Genomic DNA, 22131 nt, shown 5'->3' with positions numbered 1-22131 from the left:
TGCTACATTAGTGAATGCGCATTATGCATCGTTCTGGTTCAATTTAAAGTTACAAAAAACAGGTATAACTATTTTGATAAAATAATTAAATTACAAGTGTATCTTATGGTTGTGGAAGGCATGTATTCAGCCTAGGTTCTGGATAATATGGACTCGGTCTTTTACCAAACAGGGCTATCTTCTGTATACCACCCCGTACCTTGTCACAACACAACTGATTGGCTCAAACACATTAAGGAAAGAAATTCCACAAATTAACTTTTAACAAGGCACACCTGTTAATTGAAATGCATTCCAGGTGACTACATCATTAAGCTGGTTGAGAGAATGCCAATAGTGTGCAAAGCTGTCATCAAGACAAAGGGTGGCTATTTTGAAGAATCTCAAATATAAAATATATTTAGATTTGTTAAACACTTTTTTGGTTACTACATAATTCCATGTGTTATTTCATAGTTTCGATGTTTTCACTACTATTCTACAAAGTAGAAAATAGTAAAAAATAAAGAAAAACTCTGAAATAAGTAGGTGTGTCCAAACTTTTGACTGGTACTGTATATTGTGAATCGGCCATAAGTTTGAGAAAATTTAGATGAGTTTTAGACCATATCGCTCAGCCCTACCTGGGTGCATATTTTGCTTTTTTCCCTAGCAATACACAGCGGATTCAAATAATCAAAGCTTGGTGATGAGTTGAGTATTTGAATCAGTTGTGTAGTGCTAGGGCAAAAGCCGAAACGTGCACCCAGGGGAGGTCCCAGGACTGAGTTTGGAAAACCTTGATATAGAGAAAGGAGGCTGGGGAGAGGAGGGAGTAATCCTGATCAACACGGCTTTAGAAAGAGCCATTCACAATGCTATTATAATTACAGTGCATGTTTCCACAAGAGGGGATTTGAATAGCCTTCCGACCAGCTCGACCCAAAACCTACTTCCGTCCTCTATTCAGCGCTGCTAATCCGAGTACTCAGTCAACGGTGCTGTCCTATGCTCCCTCTCTAGCCAAAGTCTGTTTTCACAGGGATAAGTCCCCAGTGCTCGGGAAACTGGCCCAGATGGGAATGAACTTTGAGACAGAGTGAGCCAACTTCCTGGCTGGATATACAGTTGAAGTCAGAAGTTTACATACACTTAGGTTGGAGTCATTAAAACTCGTTTTTCAACCACTACACAGATTTCTTGTTAACAAACTATAGTTTTGGCATGTCGGCTGGACATCTACTTTGTGCATGACACAAGTAATTTTTCCAACAATTGTTTACAGACAGATTATTTTACTTGTAATTCACAATTCCAGTGGGTCAAAAGTTTACATACACTAAGTATGCTTGGAAATAAAAGCTGAAATAAATCATTCTCTCTACTATTATTCTGACATTTCACATTCTTAAAATAAAGTGGTGATCCTAACTAACCTAAAACAGGGAATTTTTACTTGGATTAAATGTCAGGAATTGTGAAAAACTGTGTTTAAATGCATTTGGCTAAGGTTTATGTAAACTTCCGACATTAACTGTATGGGGACACTTCCTGTTGTGACATCACAACAAGCAACACGTGCCCTTTGTTTAGTGTGTGTGTGGCTCATTTCCTGTTTAGTGGGGTGGCTGGTGTGTAGTATACAACTGCACTATTGAGAAATTTGCAAACAAAGTGTGGGTCTTACTGAGGGAATGTGCTGTTCAAGGGATGAAACCTGTCCTGCACACACAGCAGCCATCTACGACCAAGAGCACTGCTACTGCACAAATACCTGGATACCACCTGTCTATCGCTATATACAACAACAATACAAAGAATATATCACCAGCAGCAACAAAAGACATGGAATAGCATATGTCTTGCATTTCATGTCAGCTGTGCATCCAACTGTGTCGTAAACCTGACTAGAAGATCTACAGGTAACTGCCAAAATAAAGGAAACACCAACATAGTCTCATCAAGTGTCTTAATAGGGTGTTGGGCCACCACGAGCTGACAGAACAGCTTCAGTGCGCATTGACATAGATTCCACAAGCGTCTGGAACTCTATTGGAGGAATGCGATACCATTCTTTCATGAGAAATCCCATAATTTGTAGTTTTGTTGATGGTGGTGAAAAACGCTGTCTTAGACGCCACTCCAGAATCTCCCTTAAGATTAAATTGGGTTGAGATCTGGTTACTGAGAAGCCTCTTTCAAAGTCACAGAGATCTCTTCTTACAGTCACGGTAGCCAAAATAATGGGCATTTTATACATGACCCGAAGCATGATCGGATGTTAAATGCTTAATTAACTCAGGAACCACACCTGTGTGGAAGCACCTGCTTTCAAAATACATTGTCTCTCTAATTTACTTAAGTGTTTCCTTTATTTTGGAAGTTACATGCATGTTTCTTTCCTGAGGTTTACAACCCATGCCATCTGCTTAGAAAGAGAAAACAACAGCTCTTAAAACTATTCATATACAGTCGTGGCCTAAAGTTTTGAGAATGACACAAATATTAATTTTCAGTCTGCTGCCTCAGTTTGTATGATGGCAATGTGCATATACTCCAGAATGTTATGAAGAGTGATCAGATGAATTGCAATTAATTGCAAAGTCCCTCTTTGCCATTCAAATGAACTGAATCCCCCAAAAACATTTCCACTGCATTTCAGCCCTGCCACAAATAGACCAGCTGACATCATGTCAGTGATTCTCTCGTTAACACAGGTGTGAGTGTTGACGAGGACAAGGCTGGAGATCACTCTGTCATGCTGATTGAGTTTGAATAACAGACTGGAAGCTTCAAAAGGAGGGTGGTGCTTGGAATCATTATTCTTCCTCTGTCAACCATGGTTACCTGCAAGGAAACACATGCCGTCATAATTGCTTTGCACAAAAAGGGCTTCACAGGCAAGGATATTGCTGCCAATAAGACTGCACTTAAATCAACCATTTATCGGATCATCAAGAACTTCAAGGAGAGCGGTTCAATTGTTGTGAAGAAGGCTTCAGGGCGCCCAAGAAAGTCCAGCAAGCGCCAGGACCGTCTCCTAAAGTTGATTCAGCTGCGGGATCGGGGCACCACCAGTACAGAGCTTGCTCAGGAATGGCAGCAGGCAGGTGCGAGTGCATCTGCACGCACAGTGAGGCGAAGACTTTTGGAGGATGGCCTGGTGTCAAGAAGGGCAGCAAAGAAGCCACTTCTCTCCAGGAAAAACATCAGGGACAAACTGATATTCTGCAGAAGGTACAGGGATTGGACTGCTGAGGCCTGGGGTAAAGTCATTTTCTCTGATGAATCCCCTTTCCGATTGTTTGGGGCATCCGGAAAAAAGCTTGTCCGGAAAAGACAAGGTGAGCGCTACCATCAGTCCTGTGTCATGCCAACAGTAAAGCCTCCTGAGACCATTCATGTGTGGGGTTGCTTCTCAGCCAAGGGAGTGGGCTCACTCACAATTTTGCCTAAGAACACAGCCATGAATAAAGAATGGTACCAACACATCCTCCGAGAGCAACTTCTACCAACCATCTAGGAACAGTTTGGTGACAAACAATGCCTTTTCCAGCATGATGGAGCACCTTGCCATAAGGCAAAAGTGATAACTAAGTGGCTCGGGGAACAAAACATCGATATTTGGGTCCATGGCCAGGAAACTCCCGAGACCTTAATCCCATTGAGAACTTGTGGTCAATCCTTAAGAGGCAGGTAGAAAAACAAAACCCCACAAATTCTGACAAACTCCAAGCATTGATTATGCAAGAATGTGCTGCCATCAGTCAGGATGTGGCCCAGAAGTTAATTGACAGCATGCCAGGGCGGATTGCAGAGGTCTTGAAAAAGAAGGGTCAACACTGCAAATATTGACTCTTTGACACTTATGAAATGCTTGTAATTATACTTCAGTATTCCATAGTAACATCTGACAAAAATATCTAAAGACACTGAAGCAGCAGACTTTGTGGAAATTAATATTTGTGTCATTCTCAAAACTTTTGGCCACGACTGTACAGCTGGAGCCTGATCATAAATTACGTGTGTAATTCTAATACACATCTACAACATAATGTAATGTAGAGAAACCATGACAATGGAGAAAAATATTTTTACCTGGAAATACTCTGTAGTCAAAATATATACAATCATAGGCTCTACGACATATAGAAACATCTGGGTAACTATACGTTTACATACAGTACCCAAGATTCTGGGTAGATGATCATCAGGGAATGACTTGTGGTTAGTAAACTTTTCAGTTGCGATTAGATCTTGCTTTACATTTCGTCCTTTTAAGCATTACTTTTCCAAAAAAGTAATACGTCTAAGCTTCAAGTATTCTGCAATGTTTTGAATGCATGTCAATTATCATGAATTGTTAATCAGCAAGTCAGGAGGGGAAAAGTTGAACGTTTAGCCAGTTAAAGCAACATCACAACATCAAAGACAAAAAGGTAAGCCCCATGCATCTTCAAATGCAGCTGATTTCATCCTCAAGAAAAAAAGCAATACATCCACCTCATTACCTAAATCATGTGTCTGTTGAGGATAACTCAATAGTTAGACAGCTTTAAAAGGGGTTCAACCATTTGTCTTTGACACTTCTAATATACAACGCCAATTGAAGAAAGAAATCTGTAATCAAGCACATCAAACTGTGCCTTCTGAGGAACTCATTTCATCAGCAACTATACTTTATGGTATGATAAGGGGCAATTTAGCATTGGATGTGAAAATATGCTGATAGACACTATATAACATGACTTAAAAATAAATTCTGTCAGCCTGACTTTCATGTGACTGTAGGACAGGTTCTGGTTAGTCTCTCTAGGCAGATGGGTTGCCTCCCACATTAACAATGTTCCAGTTGCCCTAGGTCTGGAAGTTCTAGTTAACTAACCTTTTCCTGTGAAACAAAATGGGTTCCTCAGCACACAACTAGTGTCAACAACTACATGCACTGAACAGTGAATTAGTCAACCATGCAACATTGGAGGATACTGTTCTACAAAGAAAAGGAAAGCAGAGTGAGCAGAGCAGGGTTAGAGGGGAAAGGGGGGTAAGGGCAGGTAGGAGGGGGTCGGGGAGGGTGGGGGGTGCCACAAGGAGACAGAAGGCATCACGGACGGAGGAACAGCAAGTACAAGGAATGGCTTCCACCTTCAGATTCTCCAGGTCTTTGTCGTATTTCAGCCGAAGGGTAGCTGCGTCACCCTGGCCCTCCCTCTGCTTAATCTCTTCCGTCATGGTTGAGACCTGGGCCACCAGATCCTGGATTCGCTCCTTGAGGGCGGAGGTTGTGGAGGTCTCAGGGGACATCGTCCCATCCTCTGCCCCAGTGAGATAGCTTCCTCCTGGGGTGACATCCATCTGGTGGTGGAACTTCTCCAGCAGAACACTCCTCTCCATCTCGTGTTTCTTCTTCAGGTTCTCCATGCAGACAGTCAGAGAGTCGATCTCCTTCACGTTCTCTTCACGTTCTAGACGCAATATCTCGGCCACCTTTGCCACCTCCTGTCTCAGCTTTTCTGTTTCCTGTGCGTAGACGTCCTTGATCTCCCGCAGCTCCAGCTTGTGCTTGGCCACCATGTCCTGTAGCTGAATGGCCTTGTCCAGGGAGTCAATGGGCTCTCCTTCGATCTGAATGTGTGTTATTGGTCTAGTATCTTCACTCATAGGGCTTTCAAGGCTTGACAGATAATTCTGTATATCCGCCATTTTGGATTGTAGATCTCGGTTCAGTTCTCTTAGTAGAGAGCAGTTGGCACAGTCGGAGTTGCCAATCGGACGTTTTTCAGGCATTGTTTCTTTCAGCTCTTTCTCGTGTTGGAACTTCAGCCTGCTGATGAGATAGGACATGTGGGCTTCTGTGGCTGCGTCTTCAAGGTGCTCAGACCATTGTTTCTTTAGTTTGCTGGAATCAAAGCTAGCTAGGACCAAGGACAGGAGCCTGTCATTAGTGGACGTCTCAATGGTGGAGGCAATTAGGTTCAACAAAAACACTTTATCTTGCAATGCCTCTATTAAATCTTTCAAAATGAGAGTGTTGGTGTCCTTATCAAGCCAGCTGGACCAATTCAAAAGGTCTGCTTCCATGGGCTGTGCAGCCACAGTCATCTCATTATCAACTTCCATCTTTGGTCGAGGACAAATCCTGTTCATCAACAGCAACATGCTCTTCTCAGCTACCATACGCTCTGCCACACACCTTTCAAAACTACATGCACTTTCACCTTCCGTCTCGCCTGGGTTAACCTCTACAGCACTTAACAGACGACTACAGAACTCTGCCTCGAATACCAACCTTTTCATTATTCTTTGACTTACTTCATTCGGCTCCTCTTCAAAGGACCCAAGGCAGTCTGTGATATGTAAAGTACTTTTCATATCAATTAGCGTTTTGTCCACACTAATATCTACCTTCGCTAACACCTCTAACACCTGACTAAGGGCCTCAGACTTCATTTTTACCCCACCTACTAATTGCTTTATAACACTTTCGTCTACTACCTGCCTCTCACTTGTCTGCATCAACTCTTCACTAACATTCACTTCTTGTTCCCCCCGAGCTGACTTTGCCTCTACCTCTAACTTTGCTCGCAACATCCTAATCTCATTCTCTGCCTCTACAAGTTTCTGACTCTGGAGTCTCTCAGATTCCTGGTTTCTAGTTTTAAGTTCAACCGTCTGAGCTTGAAGTTCTCTACAGAGATGCTGTGTGGACTGAAGGAGCGCTTCCTTTTCTAAGAGCTTGGCCTCTGTGGCCTCCAGCTGCTCTTTGAGTTTCTCCTTAGGGGGCTCATCGTCACCTTCCTTGGCCATTTGGAATCCCAGACCTTTGAGAGTGGCCTCTTTCAGCTGCAGTCTTCTCTCCGTGTCCTTCAGGCTGTTTCCTAGCACCTCCAGGGTGACCAGTGCCTCATGAAGCTTCACAGATTTCTCATTCAGCTCGCGCTCATAAAACTCCCTGTTGATAGTGTGGGCTTCGCTCTCCGCTAGTCTGGCCCTAACTCCGTTCAGCTCCTCTAGGACCAGTAGGTGCTGTTTCCCGCCTTGCAGGCTGATTAGCTCAGCTTTAAGCCTGTCTATCTCCCTATCTGCCTCAGTTAGTTGGTTCACTATCTCCTGATAGCGCTGGTTCAGCGCTCCATTTTCGCTCGTTAGAAGTTCGACCCTCTGGGACAAAGTCCTGATTGTGATCTCGTGGCTTTCAGAGTGCTCTTCATTTTGACAAAGCGGTCCATAAGAGCTCTTCAGGCTCTCCACCTTCTGCTTCTGAACCCTTCCCAGCATGTCTTCCATGGTCAGGAGTCGTGATTCGTAATTGCGGATGCTTTCACCCGCCCTGGCCAAGCTCTTCCTCATAGTCTCGTTCTCTACCTCTTGCTGATACTTCCAGCTCTGCAAGAGCCTCTCACAGCTACCTTTTTCTCCTATATCCTGACTACCCTCCAGACTGAATTCACTGTGAGATCGTAGCAATCTATCCAGTCCCTTTAGAGTCAGGAGCTTTCCTGAGATCAAGTCCTCTAACTCTTGAATAATGTCTGCACTATCTTTGATCAAAAAGCTAACGGTCTTTTCGACGGGTGGCTCTGACGGAGGCAGGCTGTGCAGAGGGGCTGTTGTTTGGGGGTCGGAAAGGTAAGGTTCCTTGATGGAGAGGTGAGAAAGCGAGAGTCCAAGCTGTGCCTGCATATTGCGCTTTTTCAGTTCTTGTAGCTGCAGGAGCTCTTTGGTCTCCTGGTACTTCCTTGCTAAGCTCTGAGCTTGAGAATGAACCAGTTCTGGCCTCTTCGTCTGGGGCTCGATATCAGCCTCCAGAACCAAAGGGAGCTCCAGCTTGGAAAAGGGGACCAGACAGTTGGTTAACACACACAGCGGGGTGAAAAAGGCTACCTAAATTGTTTTAGGTAATCCATCAATTATTTCCCTCTGGATTCATAAAAATGAAACATTATGAAATAATAACAATTATAATTTTGACTAGAAAATGATGTAACTAAACATAATGATTAAAAACATTACAGAGGTAGAATCCAGCTTCTATCATTAGGCTAAATTATTAGAATTAGAGCAATGGAAAGAGATTTAATGGCCATGGTTAGTAAATCACAAAAGAACATGCACATTAAATGGTTAAGAGTTATTTAATGGGGTAAGTAATGCAAAATTAGTGCTAGCTAGGTGGTTTACTTAGAGATGAGTGGCATACCAGGTCCTAGGAATAAACAACGTTCTTGAAATCTCCTTTTTCTGAACTCTTCGTGTCTTTCACAAAAGCAGAAACATTTCTCAAAAGGCACTCATCAAATTGCATCACATTGCATAATTGCAAATGTAACAATGCAGGTAAAAATGTATGGTTCCAGTAAAAACCAGAGCATGAACAGGAAATGTATTATTTTCCTTTCTTATGAGGATGTCAATGACCTGTTTTGAAGGCTTTAGCAAAAACACAAAGGTCAGCATAAATTGCTTACATTCCCTCTCTCCCTCTCTAAACATCATAGCCATCAACTCAAACATTTCTCCAGAGTCCCCTTTTAACTGAATCTAATTTTGATTGTTACACAAACTATCTTTTTTATCTTTTTATTTTTTTTAAATGTCTTTGATAACCTCAGCAGATTTACACAATATGTGGTGAGGAATTCAAAAAGCATCAATTCACCCACCGTACGGACAGATTATCACCTCTCACGTGCTCTCTTTTTCCCCTCACACACACACACACACACACACACACACACACACACACACACACACACACACACACACACACACACACACACACACACACACACACACACGCACACACACACACCGCACACACACACACACACACACACACACACACACACACACACACACACACACACACAAAACCCAATAGACAACTAACACCTGCATAATGGTATGGCTCACACATCGGTTAAAAGAAAAATGGATGGTCGGAACAGTGGTTAATAAAATATGAAAAAATATGAAATACATGCATAAAAATTCATAATGAGACAAGCCGAAAATGTTTTTATACAGTTCTGAGCCAAACGTCATCATTTCAACAACTACGGCTCTACTGTTGAAGTCAAGTGGCCTAATGCATTCATGCCATCTACAGCATTACAGGAACACTGATAAGGAAACGTATCCATCTAATGTTAATCATTAATTGAATGCATCATGTTCAACACACTAGCATGAGTTCATGACATCTGTCCTACTTCTAAAAAACAACAGCAAGAGGGGATGAACCAGAAGAAGCTGTAAAAAGGAGTCATAAAAACAAGATCTTCATGTTTCTCCTCACATGCAATGAACGGACTCATGCAAAGGCACATTCTGGAGCTGGTTTGTAGCTTTGATGTCAGTCAGTTTTGTTTTCTCACAATAAAAAATACAACATGCAAAGGAGGTTACAAATTGAAGAAGAATACAGCTCAATCTGTACTTTGAGTTGATGAAATCTTAGCTCAGGTATGAACTCAACACGACTGCCTCTAGAGAATAAAACAGCTCTGAGGATGAGGAGGTGGAGGGGAAGAAGAAGAAGCTTGAGCTGTGGTGCTTACCGGGGAGATGTATCCGGTGCGGACGTGCTGCTCTCTCTCCAGAGCCGTCTTCAGCTGGACCTCCAGATTGTGTTTGTGCTGGTTGGAGTCCACCAGTTGCTGGTGACAGCTCTCCAACTGCACCTTCAGTTCTTCTACCTGGGAGAGGCACCACAGAACGGACAAGGTGAAAATGAGGAAACACAGGAGAGCACTGACCTATCAAGAACCCAACCTTTTACATTACATTGATCTCGGTTCAGGTGAACCACATGCGCACTCACATACACACAAAACCCATACTCACCCCTTTCTTGTAGCTCTCCAGCAGTTTCTCCAGCTCGGCCGTCTCCCTGGTCTGCAGTGTCAAGGGCAGAGGTACCCTCCTTTCATCCCTGATGGGTGTCTGCTCCACCTGCTGCCAGTGCTGCTCGATCTCCTCCTCCACCTTCTGCTGCCTCTCCAGGGAGGGGGGACCCCCACACTCACCCCCAGGGCTGCCTTCACTCCCTCCCCCACTCTCAAAGTCCATTCTCCCAACCTCGGAGCCTGCTGGTTGGTCCACGGAGGAACTAGTCACAGACTCATACCTCCTCCTTCGTTCTTCCCGCCTCTGGCTTCGATCGGGGTCTCCTAGGTCAGTCTGCAGGGGCTCGGCCTCCCGGGCCCGCTGCTGGGCTAGAGCCTGGGCGATGGGTCGGAACTCGGCCCAGTCGAAGGTCTTGGAACGGCCCTCTCGCCGGCGCTCGCGGGCCCGACTTTTCTTGGGGCCTGGCCCTGGCTCTCGCTCCATGGACGAGGCTTCGGAGGAAAGGGAGTCCTGGGTCACGTCCGGCCGAACCAGTCCCTCCGGTGGGGAGAAGGAGCCATGGTTGCTTGCCACATCCGGAGCAGTGGAGGGTCTGACGTTTTTCATGACAGCCTGGATCCAGTTCCTCCTTATGCCTGCAGTCATGGCCGACAGGGTGTGCACGCCCTCCTGGGTCTGAGGAGGACAGTTAGGGCGTTAGATTCAAACTGTACATTAACTGCTGCACTATTGGGTGATAGTGAAGGGGTGTGTTACATCCATACATTGAAGAGCTTTTTAATAATAATAAAAAAAAAGTGAATACATAAATGCAAATCATTGTTATTACATAGATAATCTGAGATTGTACGCGAGTGATTGGGGCTTACATGTATCTGGAAGCCGTAGTTGCGTTGAGCCTGGTATTCAGTGACATTATAACACGTAGACAGGTCTATTTCCCCATCCAGATCTGAAGCCTGCAATACAGCAACATTACAGATGATGAAAACAAAATCAGGAAAACAGAATAGACTATTATCAGCACTGGAGGAGTTGAGATTATACATTTTTTAACTGGGTACTTACGGAGATATCAATAGGAAACCAAAACTGTACTGGCAAACATGTATTCCATTTCTTTAAAGATAACTATTGCCATTGCTACTGTTGGTCACAGTTAAACTAGGACGAATGACCAGTCTAGATGGATTGAAAAATAAGTCACCTCTTCAGCAATGGAGTCCTTGTAGTATCCGAGGCTGTGGTCTGTCAGTACGAACCAATACTTCTTCCACTGTTCAGAAAAGGAGAGAGGGAATACAGGTCACAGAGTTCACTGGGAATACAGAAACTGTTCTGTTACTGCTGTAGACTGAGAATAAAAACATCCATTTAGTGCCAGTGAGAGTTATGAGAAACTAAGAAATAATGGAGTAATGACATTGGAAGCTTGGCTTCTGTGTGCAATACACACAGCAAAGAGAAAGACAAGAACAAACCCCTATGACAGCGGAGGAGACTGAAGTGATGTTGGTAGCCCTCTGAAAAGTAACGATTTCTATGAAAGCTTAATGTTCATTTAGACTGTGTAATATAGCGTTGGAGCATCAGTCTTCGCAATAAACATAGCTGTAAAAGAGCATAGACCTGCTGTAAAAAGAGAAGCACCACATTACCCTTTCAACTGTCACCCATTGAAGCTGTGCCATCAAAGACTGACTGACGCGTGGCACTAAAAGGCCATAGAATGCTACAGACATTCTAGAATGTTTTAGGTGAACGTTCAGATAACCGTTTGAACTTCGACCGACTGCCCACTTTGATAAACTCACCAAAAAGAAAAGTACCATTTTCAAATCTCATGGCATCAATAAATGTTATTTTTTTCAAGTGTTTAAATTTCCCTGAAGCATTAGAAAAGCAACATCAGTTGTTCTGGTGATGTTCGTAGGTTTAATTTATTGCTTACATGTCCTTGCTCATCCAGCTTCACCATCCAACCTTTCTTGAAGTTCAGCAAGTCGGGCTGGAATGAGAAACAAATATGCTCAGCATTATTACACACCATCCCTAAAAGCATAACATAAAATGTACTCTCTAAAAATGCCAATTAAATCAACCTGTGGTCTAGTGGCAGTCCAGTGAACCCACACAGTAAGATCATGCAAGATGAACCAAGAGATGCTGAAACACACAGATACCAAACTTGCAGCCTTTTAAAAACCACATAGCCCATCTCGGTTCCACTTAGGACTCCATCATTTTAACAGGTCATACTTACAGGCACCCAGAGCTGAAAGAAAAGTATGAATTAACCCAACTAAGCAACTAGAGTGCATAGCTGACAGAAGCATTTTAAATCCAACATGCTACATTTTCTGCACTTTGTTACTTAGATGGCAACGTATTTAGACAATTTAGAAAATTTGTAACGACTATCTCGAACATTTGTAAGGTTCAAAAAGACCCTTCATCAGTTAACTTTGGTCAACCTTCAAAACAAAACTTGATGTCTGAGAAAGAGCAGGAAAACACCCTCCACATGCTGGCTCTGCGCGAGGTAGGAGTTTCCCCTGATCACATATCTAGGATCAGATTACCTTACCACCAATCCTACCATAAACATTAGGAGGATACAATAGTAACTGACCCTGGACCAGTGGTTAGGCGAAATATGTACCTACTCCATTCAGCATCACAGAGCCTTCTGTACAAGTCCAGTAAAACATTTAATGTCTGTTGTGGTTTCACACAGTGGAAGAAAACACACAAAGTGCCCTGGGGAAGCAGTGCTGGTTTGTGGCACACCCACACTCACACCCACACACACACTTTCTCTCACAAACACACACAGCAGAATGGGTGCCGACACACAGAGGCCTGAGGGCCATGGCCGAACACGAGTAGCAAGAAGATAACCTGGACAGGAGAGGAGACTGTGCTGCCCCCTGTAGCATGGAGGACTGCATTAGGACATCCAGGACACCAACCAACCAGCTCTGAAACAGTATGTCCTAACCACATCACCCATCACCGTGCCCTTGACTGTCTGTTAGTTTACAGTATAATCATCTAACATCCCAGTCATAAAAACCCTGGTCATGAATACAGCCCAAAAGAGTAGGAACTAAAAGACCCCCCAAAATACCTAATGAATTTGTCAAAGTTCATGAGGTGCAGATTAATAGATAATCAACTTTATGAAACTATAACAATCCCTTGAGGGCCTAGGCACTCTGTGTACCAATATGGGTTCATTCATTCATTACTACAGCCAAGCCAGGAGTATCATTTCCCAACCAAAGCTGCTGTAACGACATGATTTTCTAGCCAAAAACTCCATGTGGTTAAAAGGTTTAGTGCTTTAATAGGACACAGTGGCTCATTATCATAACATTTACACTAGCTAAGGCCTGCTGGGCCCTTTCTCAACCCAAATACTCTTAACCCTGTTACCCAACCCTTATACCCACAATGTTACCCAACGACCCCTCAACTCAGCCGGGCTAAAGTCCTGGCATTGCTGATGACCTCTAACACCGCAGCTTTAGGAGAACAGCAGAACTATTGTGGTGTTGTCTGGCCCTGGAGAGAAAGCTCCTTCAGCTTAGCCCACACATACAAGAACACGCACACACGCCTTAGGTAAACAACGCTCATTGATTACAATGTTCTCAGTTTCAAACTCTCCCTGGTGTGTGTTTGAGTAGGCACACCCCGAGAGGTAACGTAGTAAGACGGAACGACAGAAGAGAGGAGAGTAAAATGGTACTAACAGTCATGACAGACTCGGTGGTCCTGCGGTCCAGGGACTTGGCTCGTCTCAGAGGGGGCAGAGTGGAGGGGAAGTCCAGGCTCTGGCCCAGGTCATGTCTCTGCTCCTGAAACACACAACATGACGTCAACACTACAGCAGCCACGTGTGTCAAAATGGCTCGTATCTGAGTGTCTACATCTGAAAGGAGTCATATCAATGTGTCATCAGCGCAATTCCGGTTCTCCCAATTATCCCTCACACTTTTACAGAACAGTCTACCTACCAAACATATTATAGCCTTCATTTCTGTGGTATGCGATTTATGTTTTTATGAGAAGAACAATCCTCCCGTGTGAACAGTTTAACATGTGCTAACATCTCTCTGCACTGTCACAAGAACAAGTTATTTTTTAACAGAATCACACATATTCTAACATGGAACTGAACCCAACAGCCTTTCACTGAACCAGAGAATGGAAACAAAGACAATGCTCTGATGCAGAAGAAAACAAGCCCCATCCAGGAGCGGTGTGTCTCAGAAAGAACGAGAGAGAGGTGGAGAGAGAGAGAGAACAGTAGAGATAGAAAAGGAGAGGAGAGAGAGAGACAAACACACCCCACAGAGCTCCTGGACAGCAACACAATTAGACCCAACCAAATCATGAGAAAACAAAAAGATAATTACTTAACACATTGGAAAGAATTAACAAAAAAAACAGTAAACTAGAATGCTACTTGGCCCTAAACAGAGAGTACACAGTGGCAGAATACCTGACCACTGTGACTGACCCAAACTTAAGGAAAGCTTTGACTATGTACAGACTCTGTGAGCATAGCCTTGCTATTGTGAAAGACCGCAGTAGGCAGACCTGGCTCTCAAGAGAAGACAGGCTATGTGCACACTGCCCACAAAATGAGGTGGAAACTGAGTTGCACTTCTTAACCTCCTGCCAAATGTATGACAATATTAGAGACACATATTTCCCTCAGATTACACAGATCCACAAAGAATTCGAAAACAAACCCAATTTTGATAAACTCCCATATCTACTCGGTGAAATACCAGTGTGCCATCACAGCAGCAAGATTTGTGACCTGTTGCCACAAGAAAAGGGCAACCAGTGAAGAACAAACACCATTGTAAATACAACCCATATTTATGCTTATTAATTTTCCCTTTTGTACATTCACTATTTGCACATCGTTACAATACTGTATATATACATAATATGACATTTGAAATGTCTTTATTCTTTTGGAAATTCTGTGAGTGTAATGTTTACTGTTCATTTTTATTGTTCATTTTACTTTTGTTTATTATCTACTTCACTTGCTTTGGCAATGTTAACATAGACGTTTCCCATGCCAATAAAGCCCTTGAATTGAGAGAGAGAATGTAAGTGCAGGTGGGATGATGTTTACTACAAGTGACCTTATGCTCAACAACACAGACAGGACAAACTGGTCATAAAAACAGTTCTCTTCTGGGGGCACTTTGGCCCGGGACACTTTTTTGGAGGAACATTTTGGGTACAGTCTCTCTCTTTGAGGTCTTTCTGTTGTTGGTCCTACAACAGAGGCGTTTTGTCCCGGCAAGGGCAGAGTGGGAAAGGGAAGTTCGTATCATCATGGGAATGCAGCCACATAATGGAAACTGGAAATGAATACAGCACACTCTCCAGATCCTTTGACCTCTAACCGAAACAAGGACACACGCACACAGACAGACACAGAGAATATATATATATATATATATATATATATATATATATATATATATATATATATATATATATATATATATACACACACATATATACACACACACACACACACACACGAGACAGAAAAAATCTGCTTCATGTGCAAGAGCTCATAGAATCTAACAAAGCTCCTATTTCAGAGATCCAGTGCTGTGTCATTTCAAATCAAAGTTTATTTGTCACGTAAACAGATTAGCATATGTTAAAGCAGCAGCAGAGAAATGCATGTTTCTAGCCCTAGCAGTGCAATAAATGTCTAACAGTACAACACTAATACACAAATCATTTAAAAAAGAACAAAAAAAAGATAAGCGATTAAGAAATATCCAGGATACAAATAGACAGTATATACAATATACAGTGCCTTCAGAAAGTATTCACAACTCTTTACACATTTTGTTACGTTACAACCTGAATTTAAAACTGATTAAATTGAGATTTTGTGTCACTGATCTACACACAATACCCCATAATGTCAAAGTGGAATTTTGTTAGTAGAACATTTTAGAAATTAAAAGCTGAAATGCCACGCAACCCCGATGTTATGGCAAACTTAAATCATGTAAAGTTCAGGAGTCAAAAATGTTCTCAACAAATCGCATAATAAGTTGCATGGACTCATTCAGTGTTCAATAATAGGTGTTTTTGAATAACCCCACACATACAATTACGTGTAAGGTCCATCACTCGAAAGGTGAATTTCAAGCACAGGTTCAACTACAAAGACCAGGGAGGTTTCACTGGGAGGAAAGGGTCCATATCAGGGGATATCTTTACATTACACGTTTTTTTTTAATATTCTAGAGAATACAGACCATTCTCAATCACACATGGACATATCCTATGGCCGGATATGTACTCGTTCAATATCCTGAGATATGTGACATCCTATTTTCTCTCTTCATGTTGTCAAATACTGACTGTATACATCGCATATCTGTGTTTTCTCAGCACATTCAAGATAATAAGCTATATTGACTCCAGATATGCTTCTTTCTGTTGGCTGAGGTCCATATCCGGGTCTTGATATGCTGAAAATAAGGACGTTTTCTGATGCATTTCTAAGTTTTCAGCACATGCTCAATAAGTTTTAGAATATGAAATCCATATTTTTCTATATATCATACATGGTATGGCCGGATATTGACTCATTAGATATCCTGAGACAGGCCTATGTCGACATCTTATTTTCTCTATATGATGACAAATACTGACAGTATCAAATCAATTTTAATTGGTCACATAAATGTGTTTAGCAGATGGTTTAGCGAAATGCTTGTGCTTCTAGCTCCGACAGTGCAGTAATATCTAACAGCTTCACAACATATACCCAAAATACATGTACATCTAAGTAAGGAATGGATTAAGAATATATATATATATCAGAGCGGCATTGGACTAAGATACAGTGGCATAGAATAGAAAACAGTATAAACACATATTAGATGAGTAATGAAAGATACGGAGACATTATTAAAGTGGCTAGTGTTTCATTTCCTTAAAGTGGCCAGTGATTCCTAATCTATGTCTATAGGCAGCAGCCTCTGAGACATAAACTGAACAAGTTCCACAGACATGTGACTAACAGAAATGGAATAATGTGTCCCTGAACAAAGGGGGGGTCAAAATCAAAAGTAACAGTCAGTATCTGGTGTGGTCACCAGCTGCATTAAATATTGCAGTGCATCTCCTCCTCATGGACTGCACCAGATTTGCCAGTTCTTGCTGTGAGATGTTACCCCACACTTCCACCAAGGCACCTTGGCAAGTTCCCGGACATTTCTGGGGGGAATGCTCTTCGCTGAATGCTCTTCGCTGGCCATGGCAGAACACTGACATTCCTGTCTTGCAGGAAATCACGCACAGAAAAAGCAGTACGGCTGGTGGCATTGTCATGCTGGAGGGTCATGTCAGGATGAGCCTGAGGAAGGCTACCACATGAGGAAGGAGGATGTCTTCCCTGTAACACACAGCATTGAGATTGCCTGCAATGACAACAAGCTCGGTCTGATGATGCTGTGACACACCGCCCCAGACCATGACGGACCCTCCACCTCCAAATCAATCCAGCTCCAGAGTACAGGCCTCGGTGTAATGCTCATTCCTTCGATGATAAACGCGAATCCGACCATCACCCTTGGAGAGACAAAACCACGGAGTTGGTGACTCAGAAAATGACATGAGTTCATTGGCGCGCATTCACGTAATGAGGTAGCTGTGTTCCATAACGTTTTTCAAGACATTGGAATCGTCCGGTTGGAATATTTTATGTTAAAAAGGCCCTAAAGATTGATGCTATACAACGTTTGACATGTTTCTACAAACGTAAATAGAACTTTTTTGGGACTTTTTGTCGTGAAATTTTCGGCGCGCTTCCTTGGAGTAGCTTACTGAACGCGCAAACAACAAGGAGGTATTTGGACATAAATTATGGACTTTATCGAACAAAACAACATTTATTGTGGACCTGGGATTCCTGGAAGTGCCTTCTGATGAAGATCATCAAAGGTAAGTGAAAATGTATAATGCTATTTATGATTTTAGATGACTCCAAAATGGCGGGTATCTGTATTGCCTGGTGTATGTTTCTGAGCGCCGTACTCAGATTATTGCAAAGTGTGCTTTCCCCGTGAAGCTTTTTTGAAATCTGCCACAGCGGTTGCATAAAGGAGATGGTTATCTATAATTCTTTGAATAACAGTTTAATATTTTATCAACGTTTATGATGAGCATTTTTGTAAATTGTTGTGCTGATTCACCGGCAGATTTGGAGGCAAAATATTTTCTGAACATCACACGCCAATGTAAAACGGGGTTTTTGGATATAAATATGAACTTTATCGAGCAAAACATACATGTATTGTGTAACATGAAGTCCTATGAGTGCCATCTGATGAAGATCAAAGGTTAGTGAATATTTTAGCTGTATTTGGTTTTTGTGATGCATGTCCTTGCTTGGAAAATGGCTGTGTGGTTTTTCTTGTGAAGTTTTTGTCCTAACATAATCGAATTTTATGCTTTCGCCGTAAAGCCTTTTTGAAATCGGACAATGTGGATAGATTAACGAGAAGTTTATCTCTAAAATGGTGTAAAATAGTTGATTGTTTGAGAAAATGAAATTGAGATTTTTGCTGTTTTGTATTTCGCGCCATGCTATTTCACTGGCTGTTGAATAGTGTGTCCCGAAGATGGGATGGTCACGTCCCACCTAGCCCATAGAAGTTAAGAGTGTACTCCTAATCTCAGCTCGTTACCTGTATAAAAGACACCTGGGAGCCAGAAATCTTTCTAATTGAGAGGCGGTCAAATACTTATTTCCCTCATTAAAATGCAAATCAATTTATAACATTTTTGACATGCGTTTTTCTGGATTTTTTGTTGTTATTCTGTCTCTCACTGTTCAAATAAACCTACCATTAAAATTATAGACTGATCATTCCTTTGTCAGTGGGCAAACGTACAAAATCAGCAGGGGATCAAATACTTTTTTCCCTCACTGTATGTTAAGTACAACTTGTTTTCAATAATTTGACAAATATTACATCTATATAATTCTTTCAGACACTAGATAAACTTTTTGTATACCATCTGCATAAAGGCACGGCGCAAACCGCAAGCTAAAAGCATTGTAACTGGTAGCCTAGAAACAAGAAATAAGAGAGTTCCAACTGTCATTTTTCATTTGGGCACCACAAATTAGTTTGTAAATGGTGTGTGGTTGAACTGAAAACTGGATTAACAAAAAAGTGAGAAGCTGTTCAGAAAATACCTCAAAAGACATTAACGCAAAAGTGCTAATTTAAGACGTTTTATTTATCTTAGTAACTTGAATCAAGAACTTTAGCTAATTTGGCCAGCAGCCAGTAGGGCAGGTAGAGTATCTACCTTGTGTATGGTTAACTAAAGGACATTCAGAGACCTGTCCCGAAGCCACTCCTGCGTTGTCTTGGCTGTGTGCTTAGGGTCGTTGTCCTGTTGAATGGTGAACCTTAAGACCTCAGACTGGGGCTGAGTGCTCTGGAGCAGGTTTTCATAAAGGATGGCTGTACTTCGCTCCATTCATCTTTCCCTCAATCCTGACTAGTCTCCCAGTCCCTGCCGCTGAAAAACATCCCCACAGCATGATGCTGCCACTGCTTCACCATAGAGATGGTGCCAGGTTTCCTCCAGACATGACGCTTGCCATTCAATCTTGGTTTCATCAGACCAGAAAATCTTGTTTCATGGTCTGAAAGTCCTTTAGGTACCTTTTGGCAAACGCCAAGCGGGCTGTCATGTGCCTTTTACTGAAGAGTAGCTTCTGCCTTGCCACTCTACCATAAAGGCCTGATTGGTGGAGTGCTGCAGAGATGGTTGTCCTTCTGGAAGGTTTCCCATCTCCACAGAGGAACTCTGTCAGAGTGACCATCGGGTTCTTGGTCACCTCCCTGACCAAGGCCCTTCTCCCTCGATTGCTCCGTTTGGAAGGCGGACAGCTCTAGGAAGAGCCTTGGTGGCTCCAAACTTCTTCCATTTAAGAATGATGGAGGCCACTGTGTTCTTGAGGGACCTTCAATGCTGCAGAAATGTTTTGGTACCCTTCCACAGATCATGTCTCGGAGCTCTACGGACAATTCCTTCGACCTCATGGCTTGGTTTTTGCTCTGACATGCACTGTAAACTGTGGGACCTTATATAGACAGGTGTGTGCCTTTCCAAATCATGTCCAATCAATTGAATTTACCACAGGTGGACTCCAATCAAGTTGTAGAAACATCTCAAGGATTATCAATGGAAACAGGATGCACCTGAGCTCAATTTCGAGTCTCATAGCAAAAGGTCTGAATACTTATGTGAATAAGGTATGTTTTTTATTTTTAATAAATTAGCAAAAATTCCTAAAAACCTGTTTTTGCTATGTCATTATGGGGTATTGTGTGTAGACAGATTAAAATACGATTTTAATCAATTTTAGAATAAGGCTGTAATGTAACAAAATGTGGGAAAAATGAAGGGGTCTGAATACTTCCCGAATGCACCGTACATACATTATCTCAACCATATAGTAGTTTTCATTGCTAGCTTTTGTAAGCTATATAGCTAGCTTGACAGTTGCATACAGGTACAGTTGTAGCTTGCGTCGTCCCGCAACAAGCCATTGTTTACAGAAAAATAAAACATCAACCAAGAAGGAAAAATATATATATATATATATATATAATTATTATTATTATGAAATAAAAACAATGACAACAGAACAATAGCATCACTACCAGCAGTACTACACCTGCACCTGTCGACGACACAAGTTGTTCTGCTTCCACGAGCTCATCCAATGCTAGCATCAGTAATTCTACAATTGTTGTTAGCCCAGCTAGCATGGACACTGACAGTTGTGAATCTGATGGAGCCGAAGAGTTACTGCCCCCTTACCCGGGAAGCACCGAACAGACAGGGACGTTGGACCATCAAAGAGGCGCAAATATGATGAGAACCACATTGATTTGGGGTTCATTTATATTGGGAGTAGTGCCTTTCCTCAGCCACAGTGTGTTATATGTGCAAAAGTACAATCTCACAACTCGATGAAACTCTTGCGCAGACATTTAGAAACAAAACATGCCCATTTGAAAAATAAGCCACAGGAGTTTTTTGAGCGAGAATTAAGACGACTTTCGAGTAGTAAGACGTATAAAAGCAACAGATACCATTGATAAGAAGGGGCTAGGAGCGCCTTATATGGTGAGCTACCAAGTGGCTAGGACAGGCAAGTCCCATACTATTGCGGAGGACTTAATTCTTCCTGCTGCCGTGGATATGGCTGGGACAATGCTGGGGGCAAAGGCCCAAAAAACTATACAGACAATGACTTCATCAAACAACACTGTTTAATGACGCATCAGTGACATGGCAGGAGATGTTTTAAAACAATTACTGCTTCGCATACAAGCCAGTGAATTCTATGCGTTACAGCTGGATGAGTGAACAGACGTGGCGGGCCTGGCACAGATCCTGGTGTATGTCCGTTATGTTTATGGGGGGTCAATTAAGGAAGACATCCTCTTCTGCAAACCAGGACAACAGGAGAGGATCTTTTTAAAGTACTGGACAGCTTTGTGACATCAAATGGACTTTGGTGGTCAAGATGTGTTGGTATCTGTACAGATGGTGCAAAAGCCATGACAGGGAGACATAGTGGAGTGGTAACGCACGTGCAAGCAGTTGCTCCCGACGTCACTTTGGTACACTGCAGCATCCACCGAGAGGCTCTTGCTGCCAAGGGAATGCCCGACAGCTTGAAAGACGTCTTGGACAGTACAGTGAAAATAGTTAACTTTGTTATAGCAAGACCCCTGAACTCTCGTGTATTTTCTGCACTATGCAATGATATGGGCAGCAACCATGTAACGCTTTTACAACATACTGCTGGATATCAAGGGGCAAAGTATTGACACGTTTTTATTTTTTTTAATTGAGAGACAAGCTTAAAGTTTTCTTTACTGACCATAATTTGCACTTGTCTGACGACGAGTTTCTCACACTACTGGCCTATCTGGGTGATGTTTTTTCTCGCCTGAATGATCTGAATCTAGGATTACAGGGACTCTCCGCAACTATATTCAATGTGCGGGACAAAATTGAGGCTATGATAAAGAAGTTGGAGCTCTTCTCTGTCTGCATTAACAAGGACAACACACACGTCTTTCTATCATGGTATGAGTTTTTGTGTGCAAATGAACTCAAGCTTACGGACAATGTCAAATGTGATATAGCGAAACACCTGAGTGAGTTGCGTGTGCAATTACGCAGGTCCTTTCCCGA

General features: G+C 42.5%; 1 protein-coding gene across 3 annotated transcripts in view; it reads right to left on the bottom strand.

Moving 5' to 3' along the window:
- The window catches only part of mpripb (myosin phosphatase Rho interacting protein b), a 74229-nt gene that overhangs the window by 15086 nt on the left and 37012 nt on the right, over positions 1 to 22131 (bottom strand). For 2 of the 3 annotated variants that reach the window (XM_014179564.3, XM_014179563.3), the window contains exons 8-14: positions 13587 to 13691; positions 11780 to 11836; positions 11036 to 11104; positions 10698 to 10787; positions 9826 to 10503; positions 9540 to 9677; positions 5125 to 7806 (exon numbers count right to left, since the gene is read on the bottom strand). In XM_014179564.3, the coding sequence (XP_014035039.1) occupies positions 5125 to 7806; positions 9540 to 9677; positions 9826 to 10503; positions 10698 to 10787; positions 11036 to 11104; positions 11780 to 11836; positions 13587 to 13691 (3819 nt within the window). The remainder of the gene's footprint in view (positions 1 to 5124; positions 7807 to 9539; positions 9678 to 9825; positions 10504 to 10697; positions 10788 to 11035; positions 11105 to 11779; positions 11837 to 13586; positions 13692 to 22131) is intronic. The other variant, XM_014179565.3, reaches the window with a different exon arrangement.

Source organism: Salmo salar, chromosome 28, assembly GCF_965601325.2.
Source record: "Salmo salar chromosome 28, fSalSal1, whole genome shotgun sequence".
NCBI lineage: Eukaryota > Metazoa > Chordata > Actinopteri > Salmoniformes > Salmonidae > Salmo > Salmo salar.
The sequence above is the reverse complement of the archived record's forward strand: the minus strand, read 5'-3'. Positions and strand labels throughout refer to the sequence as shown.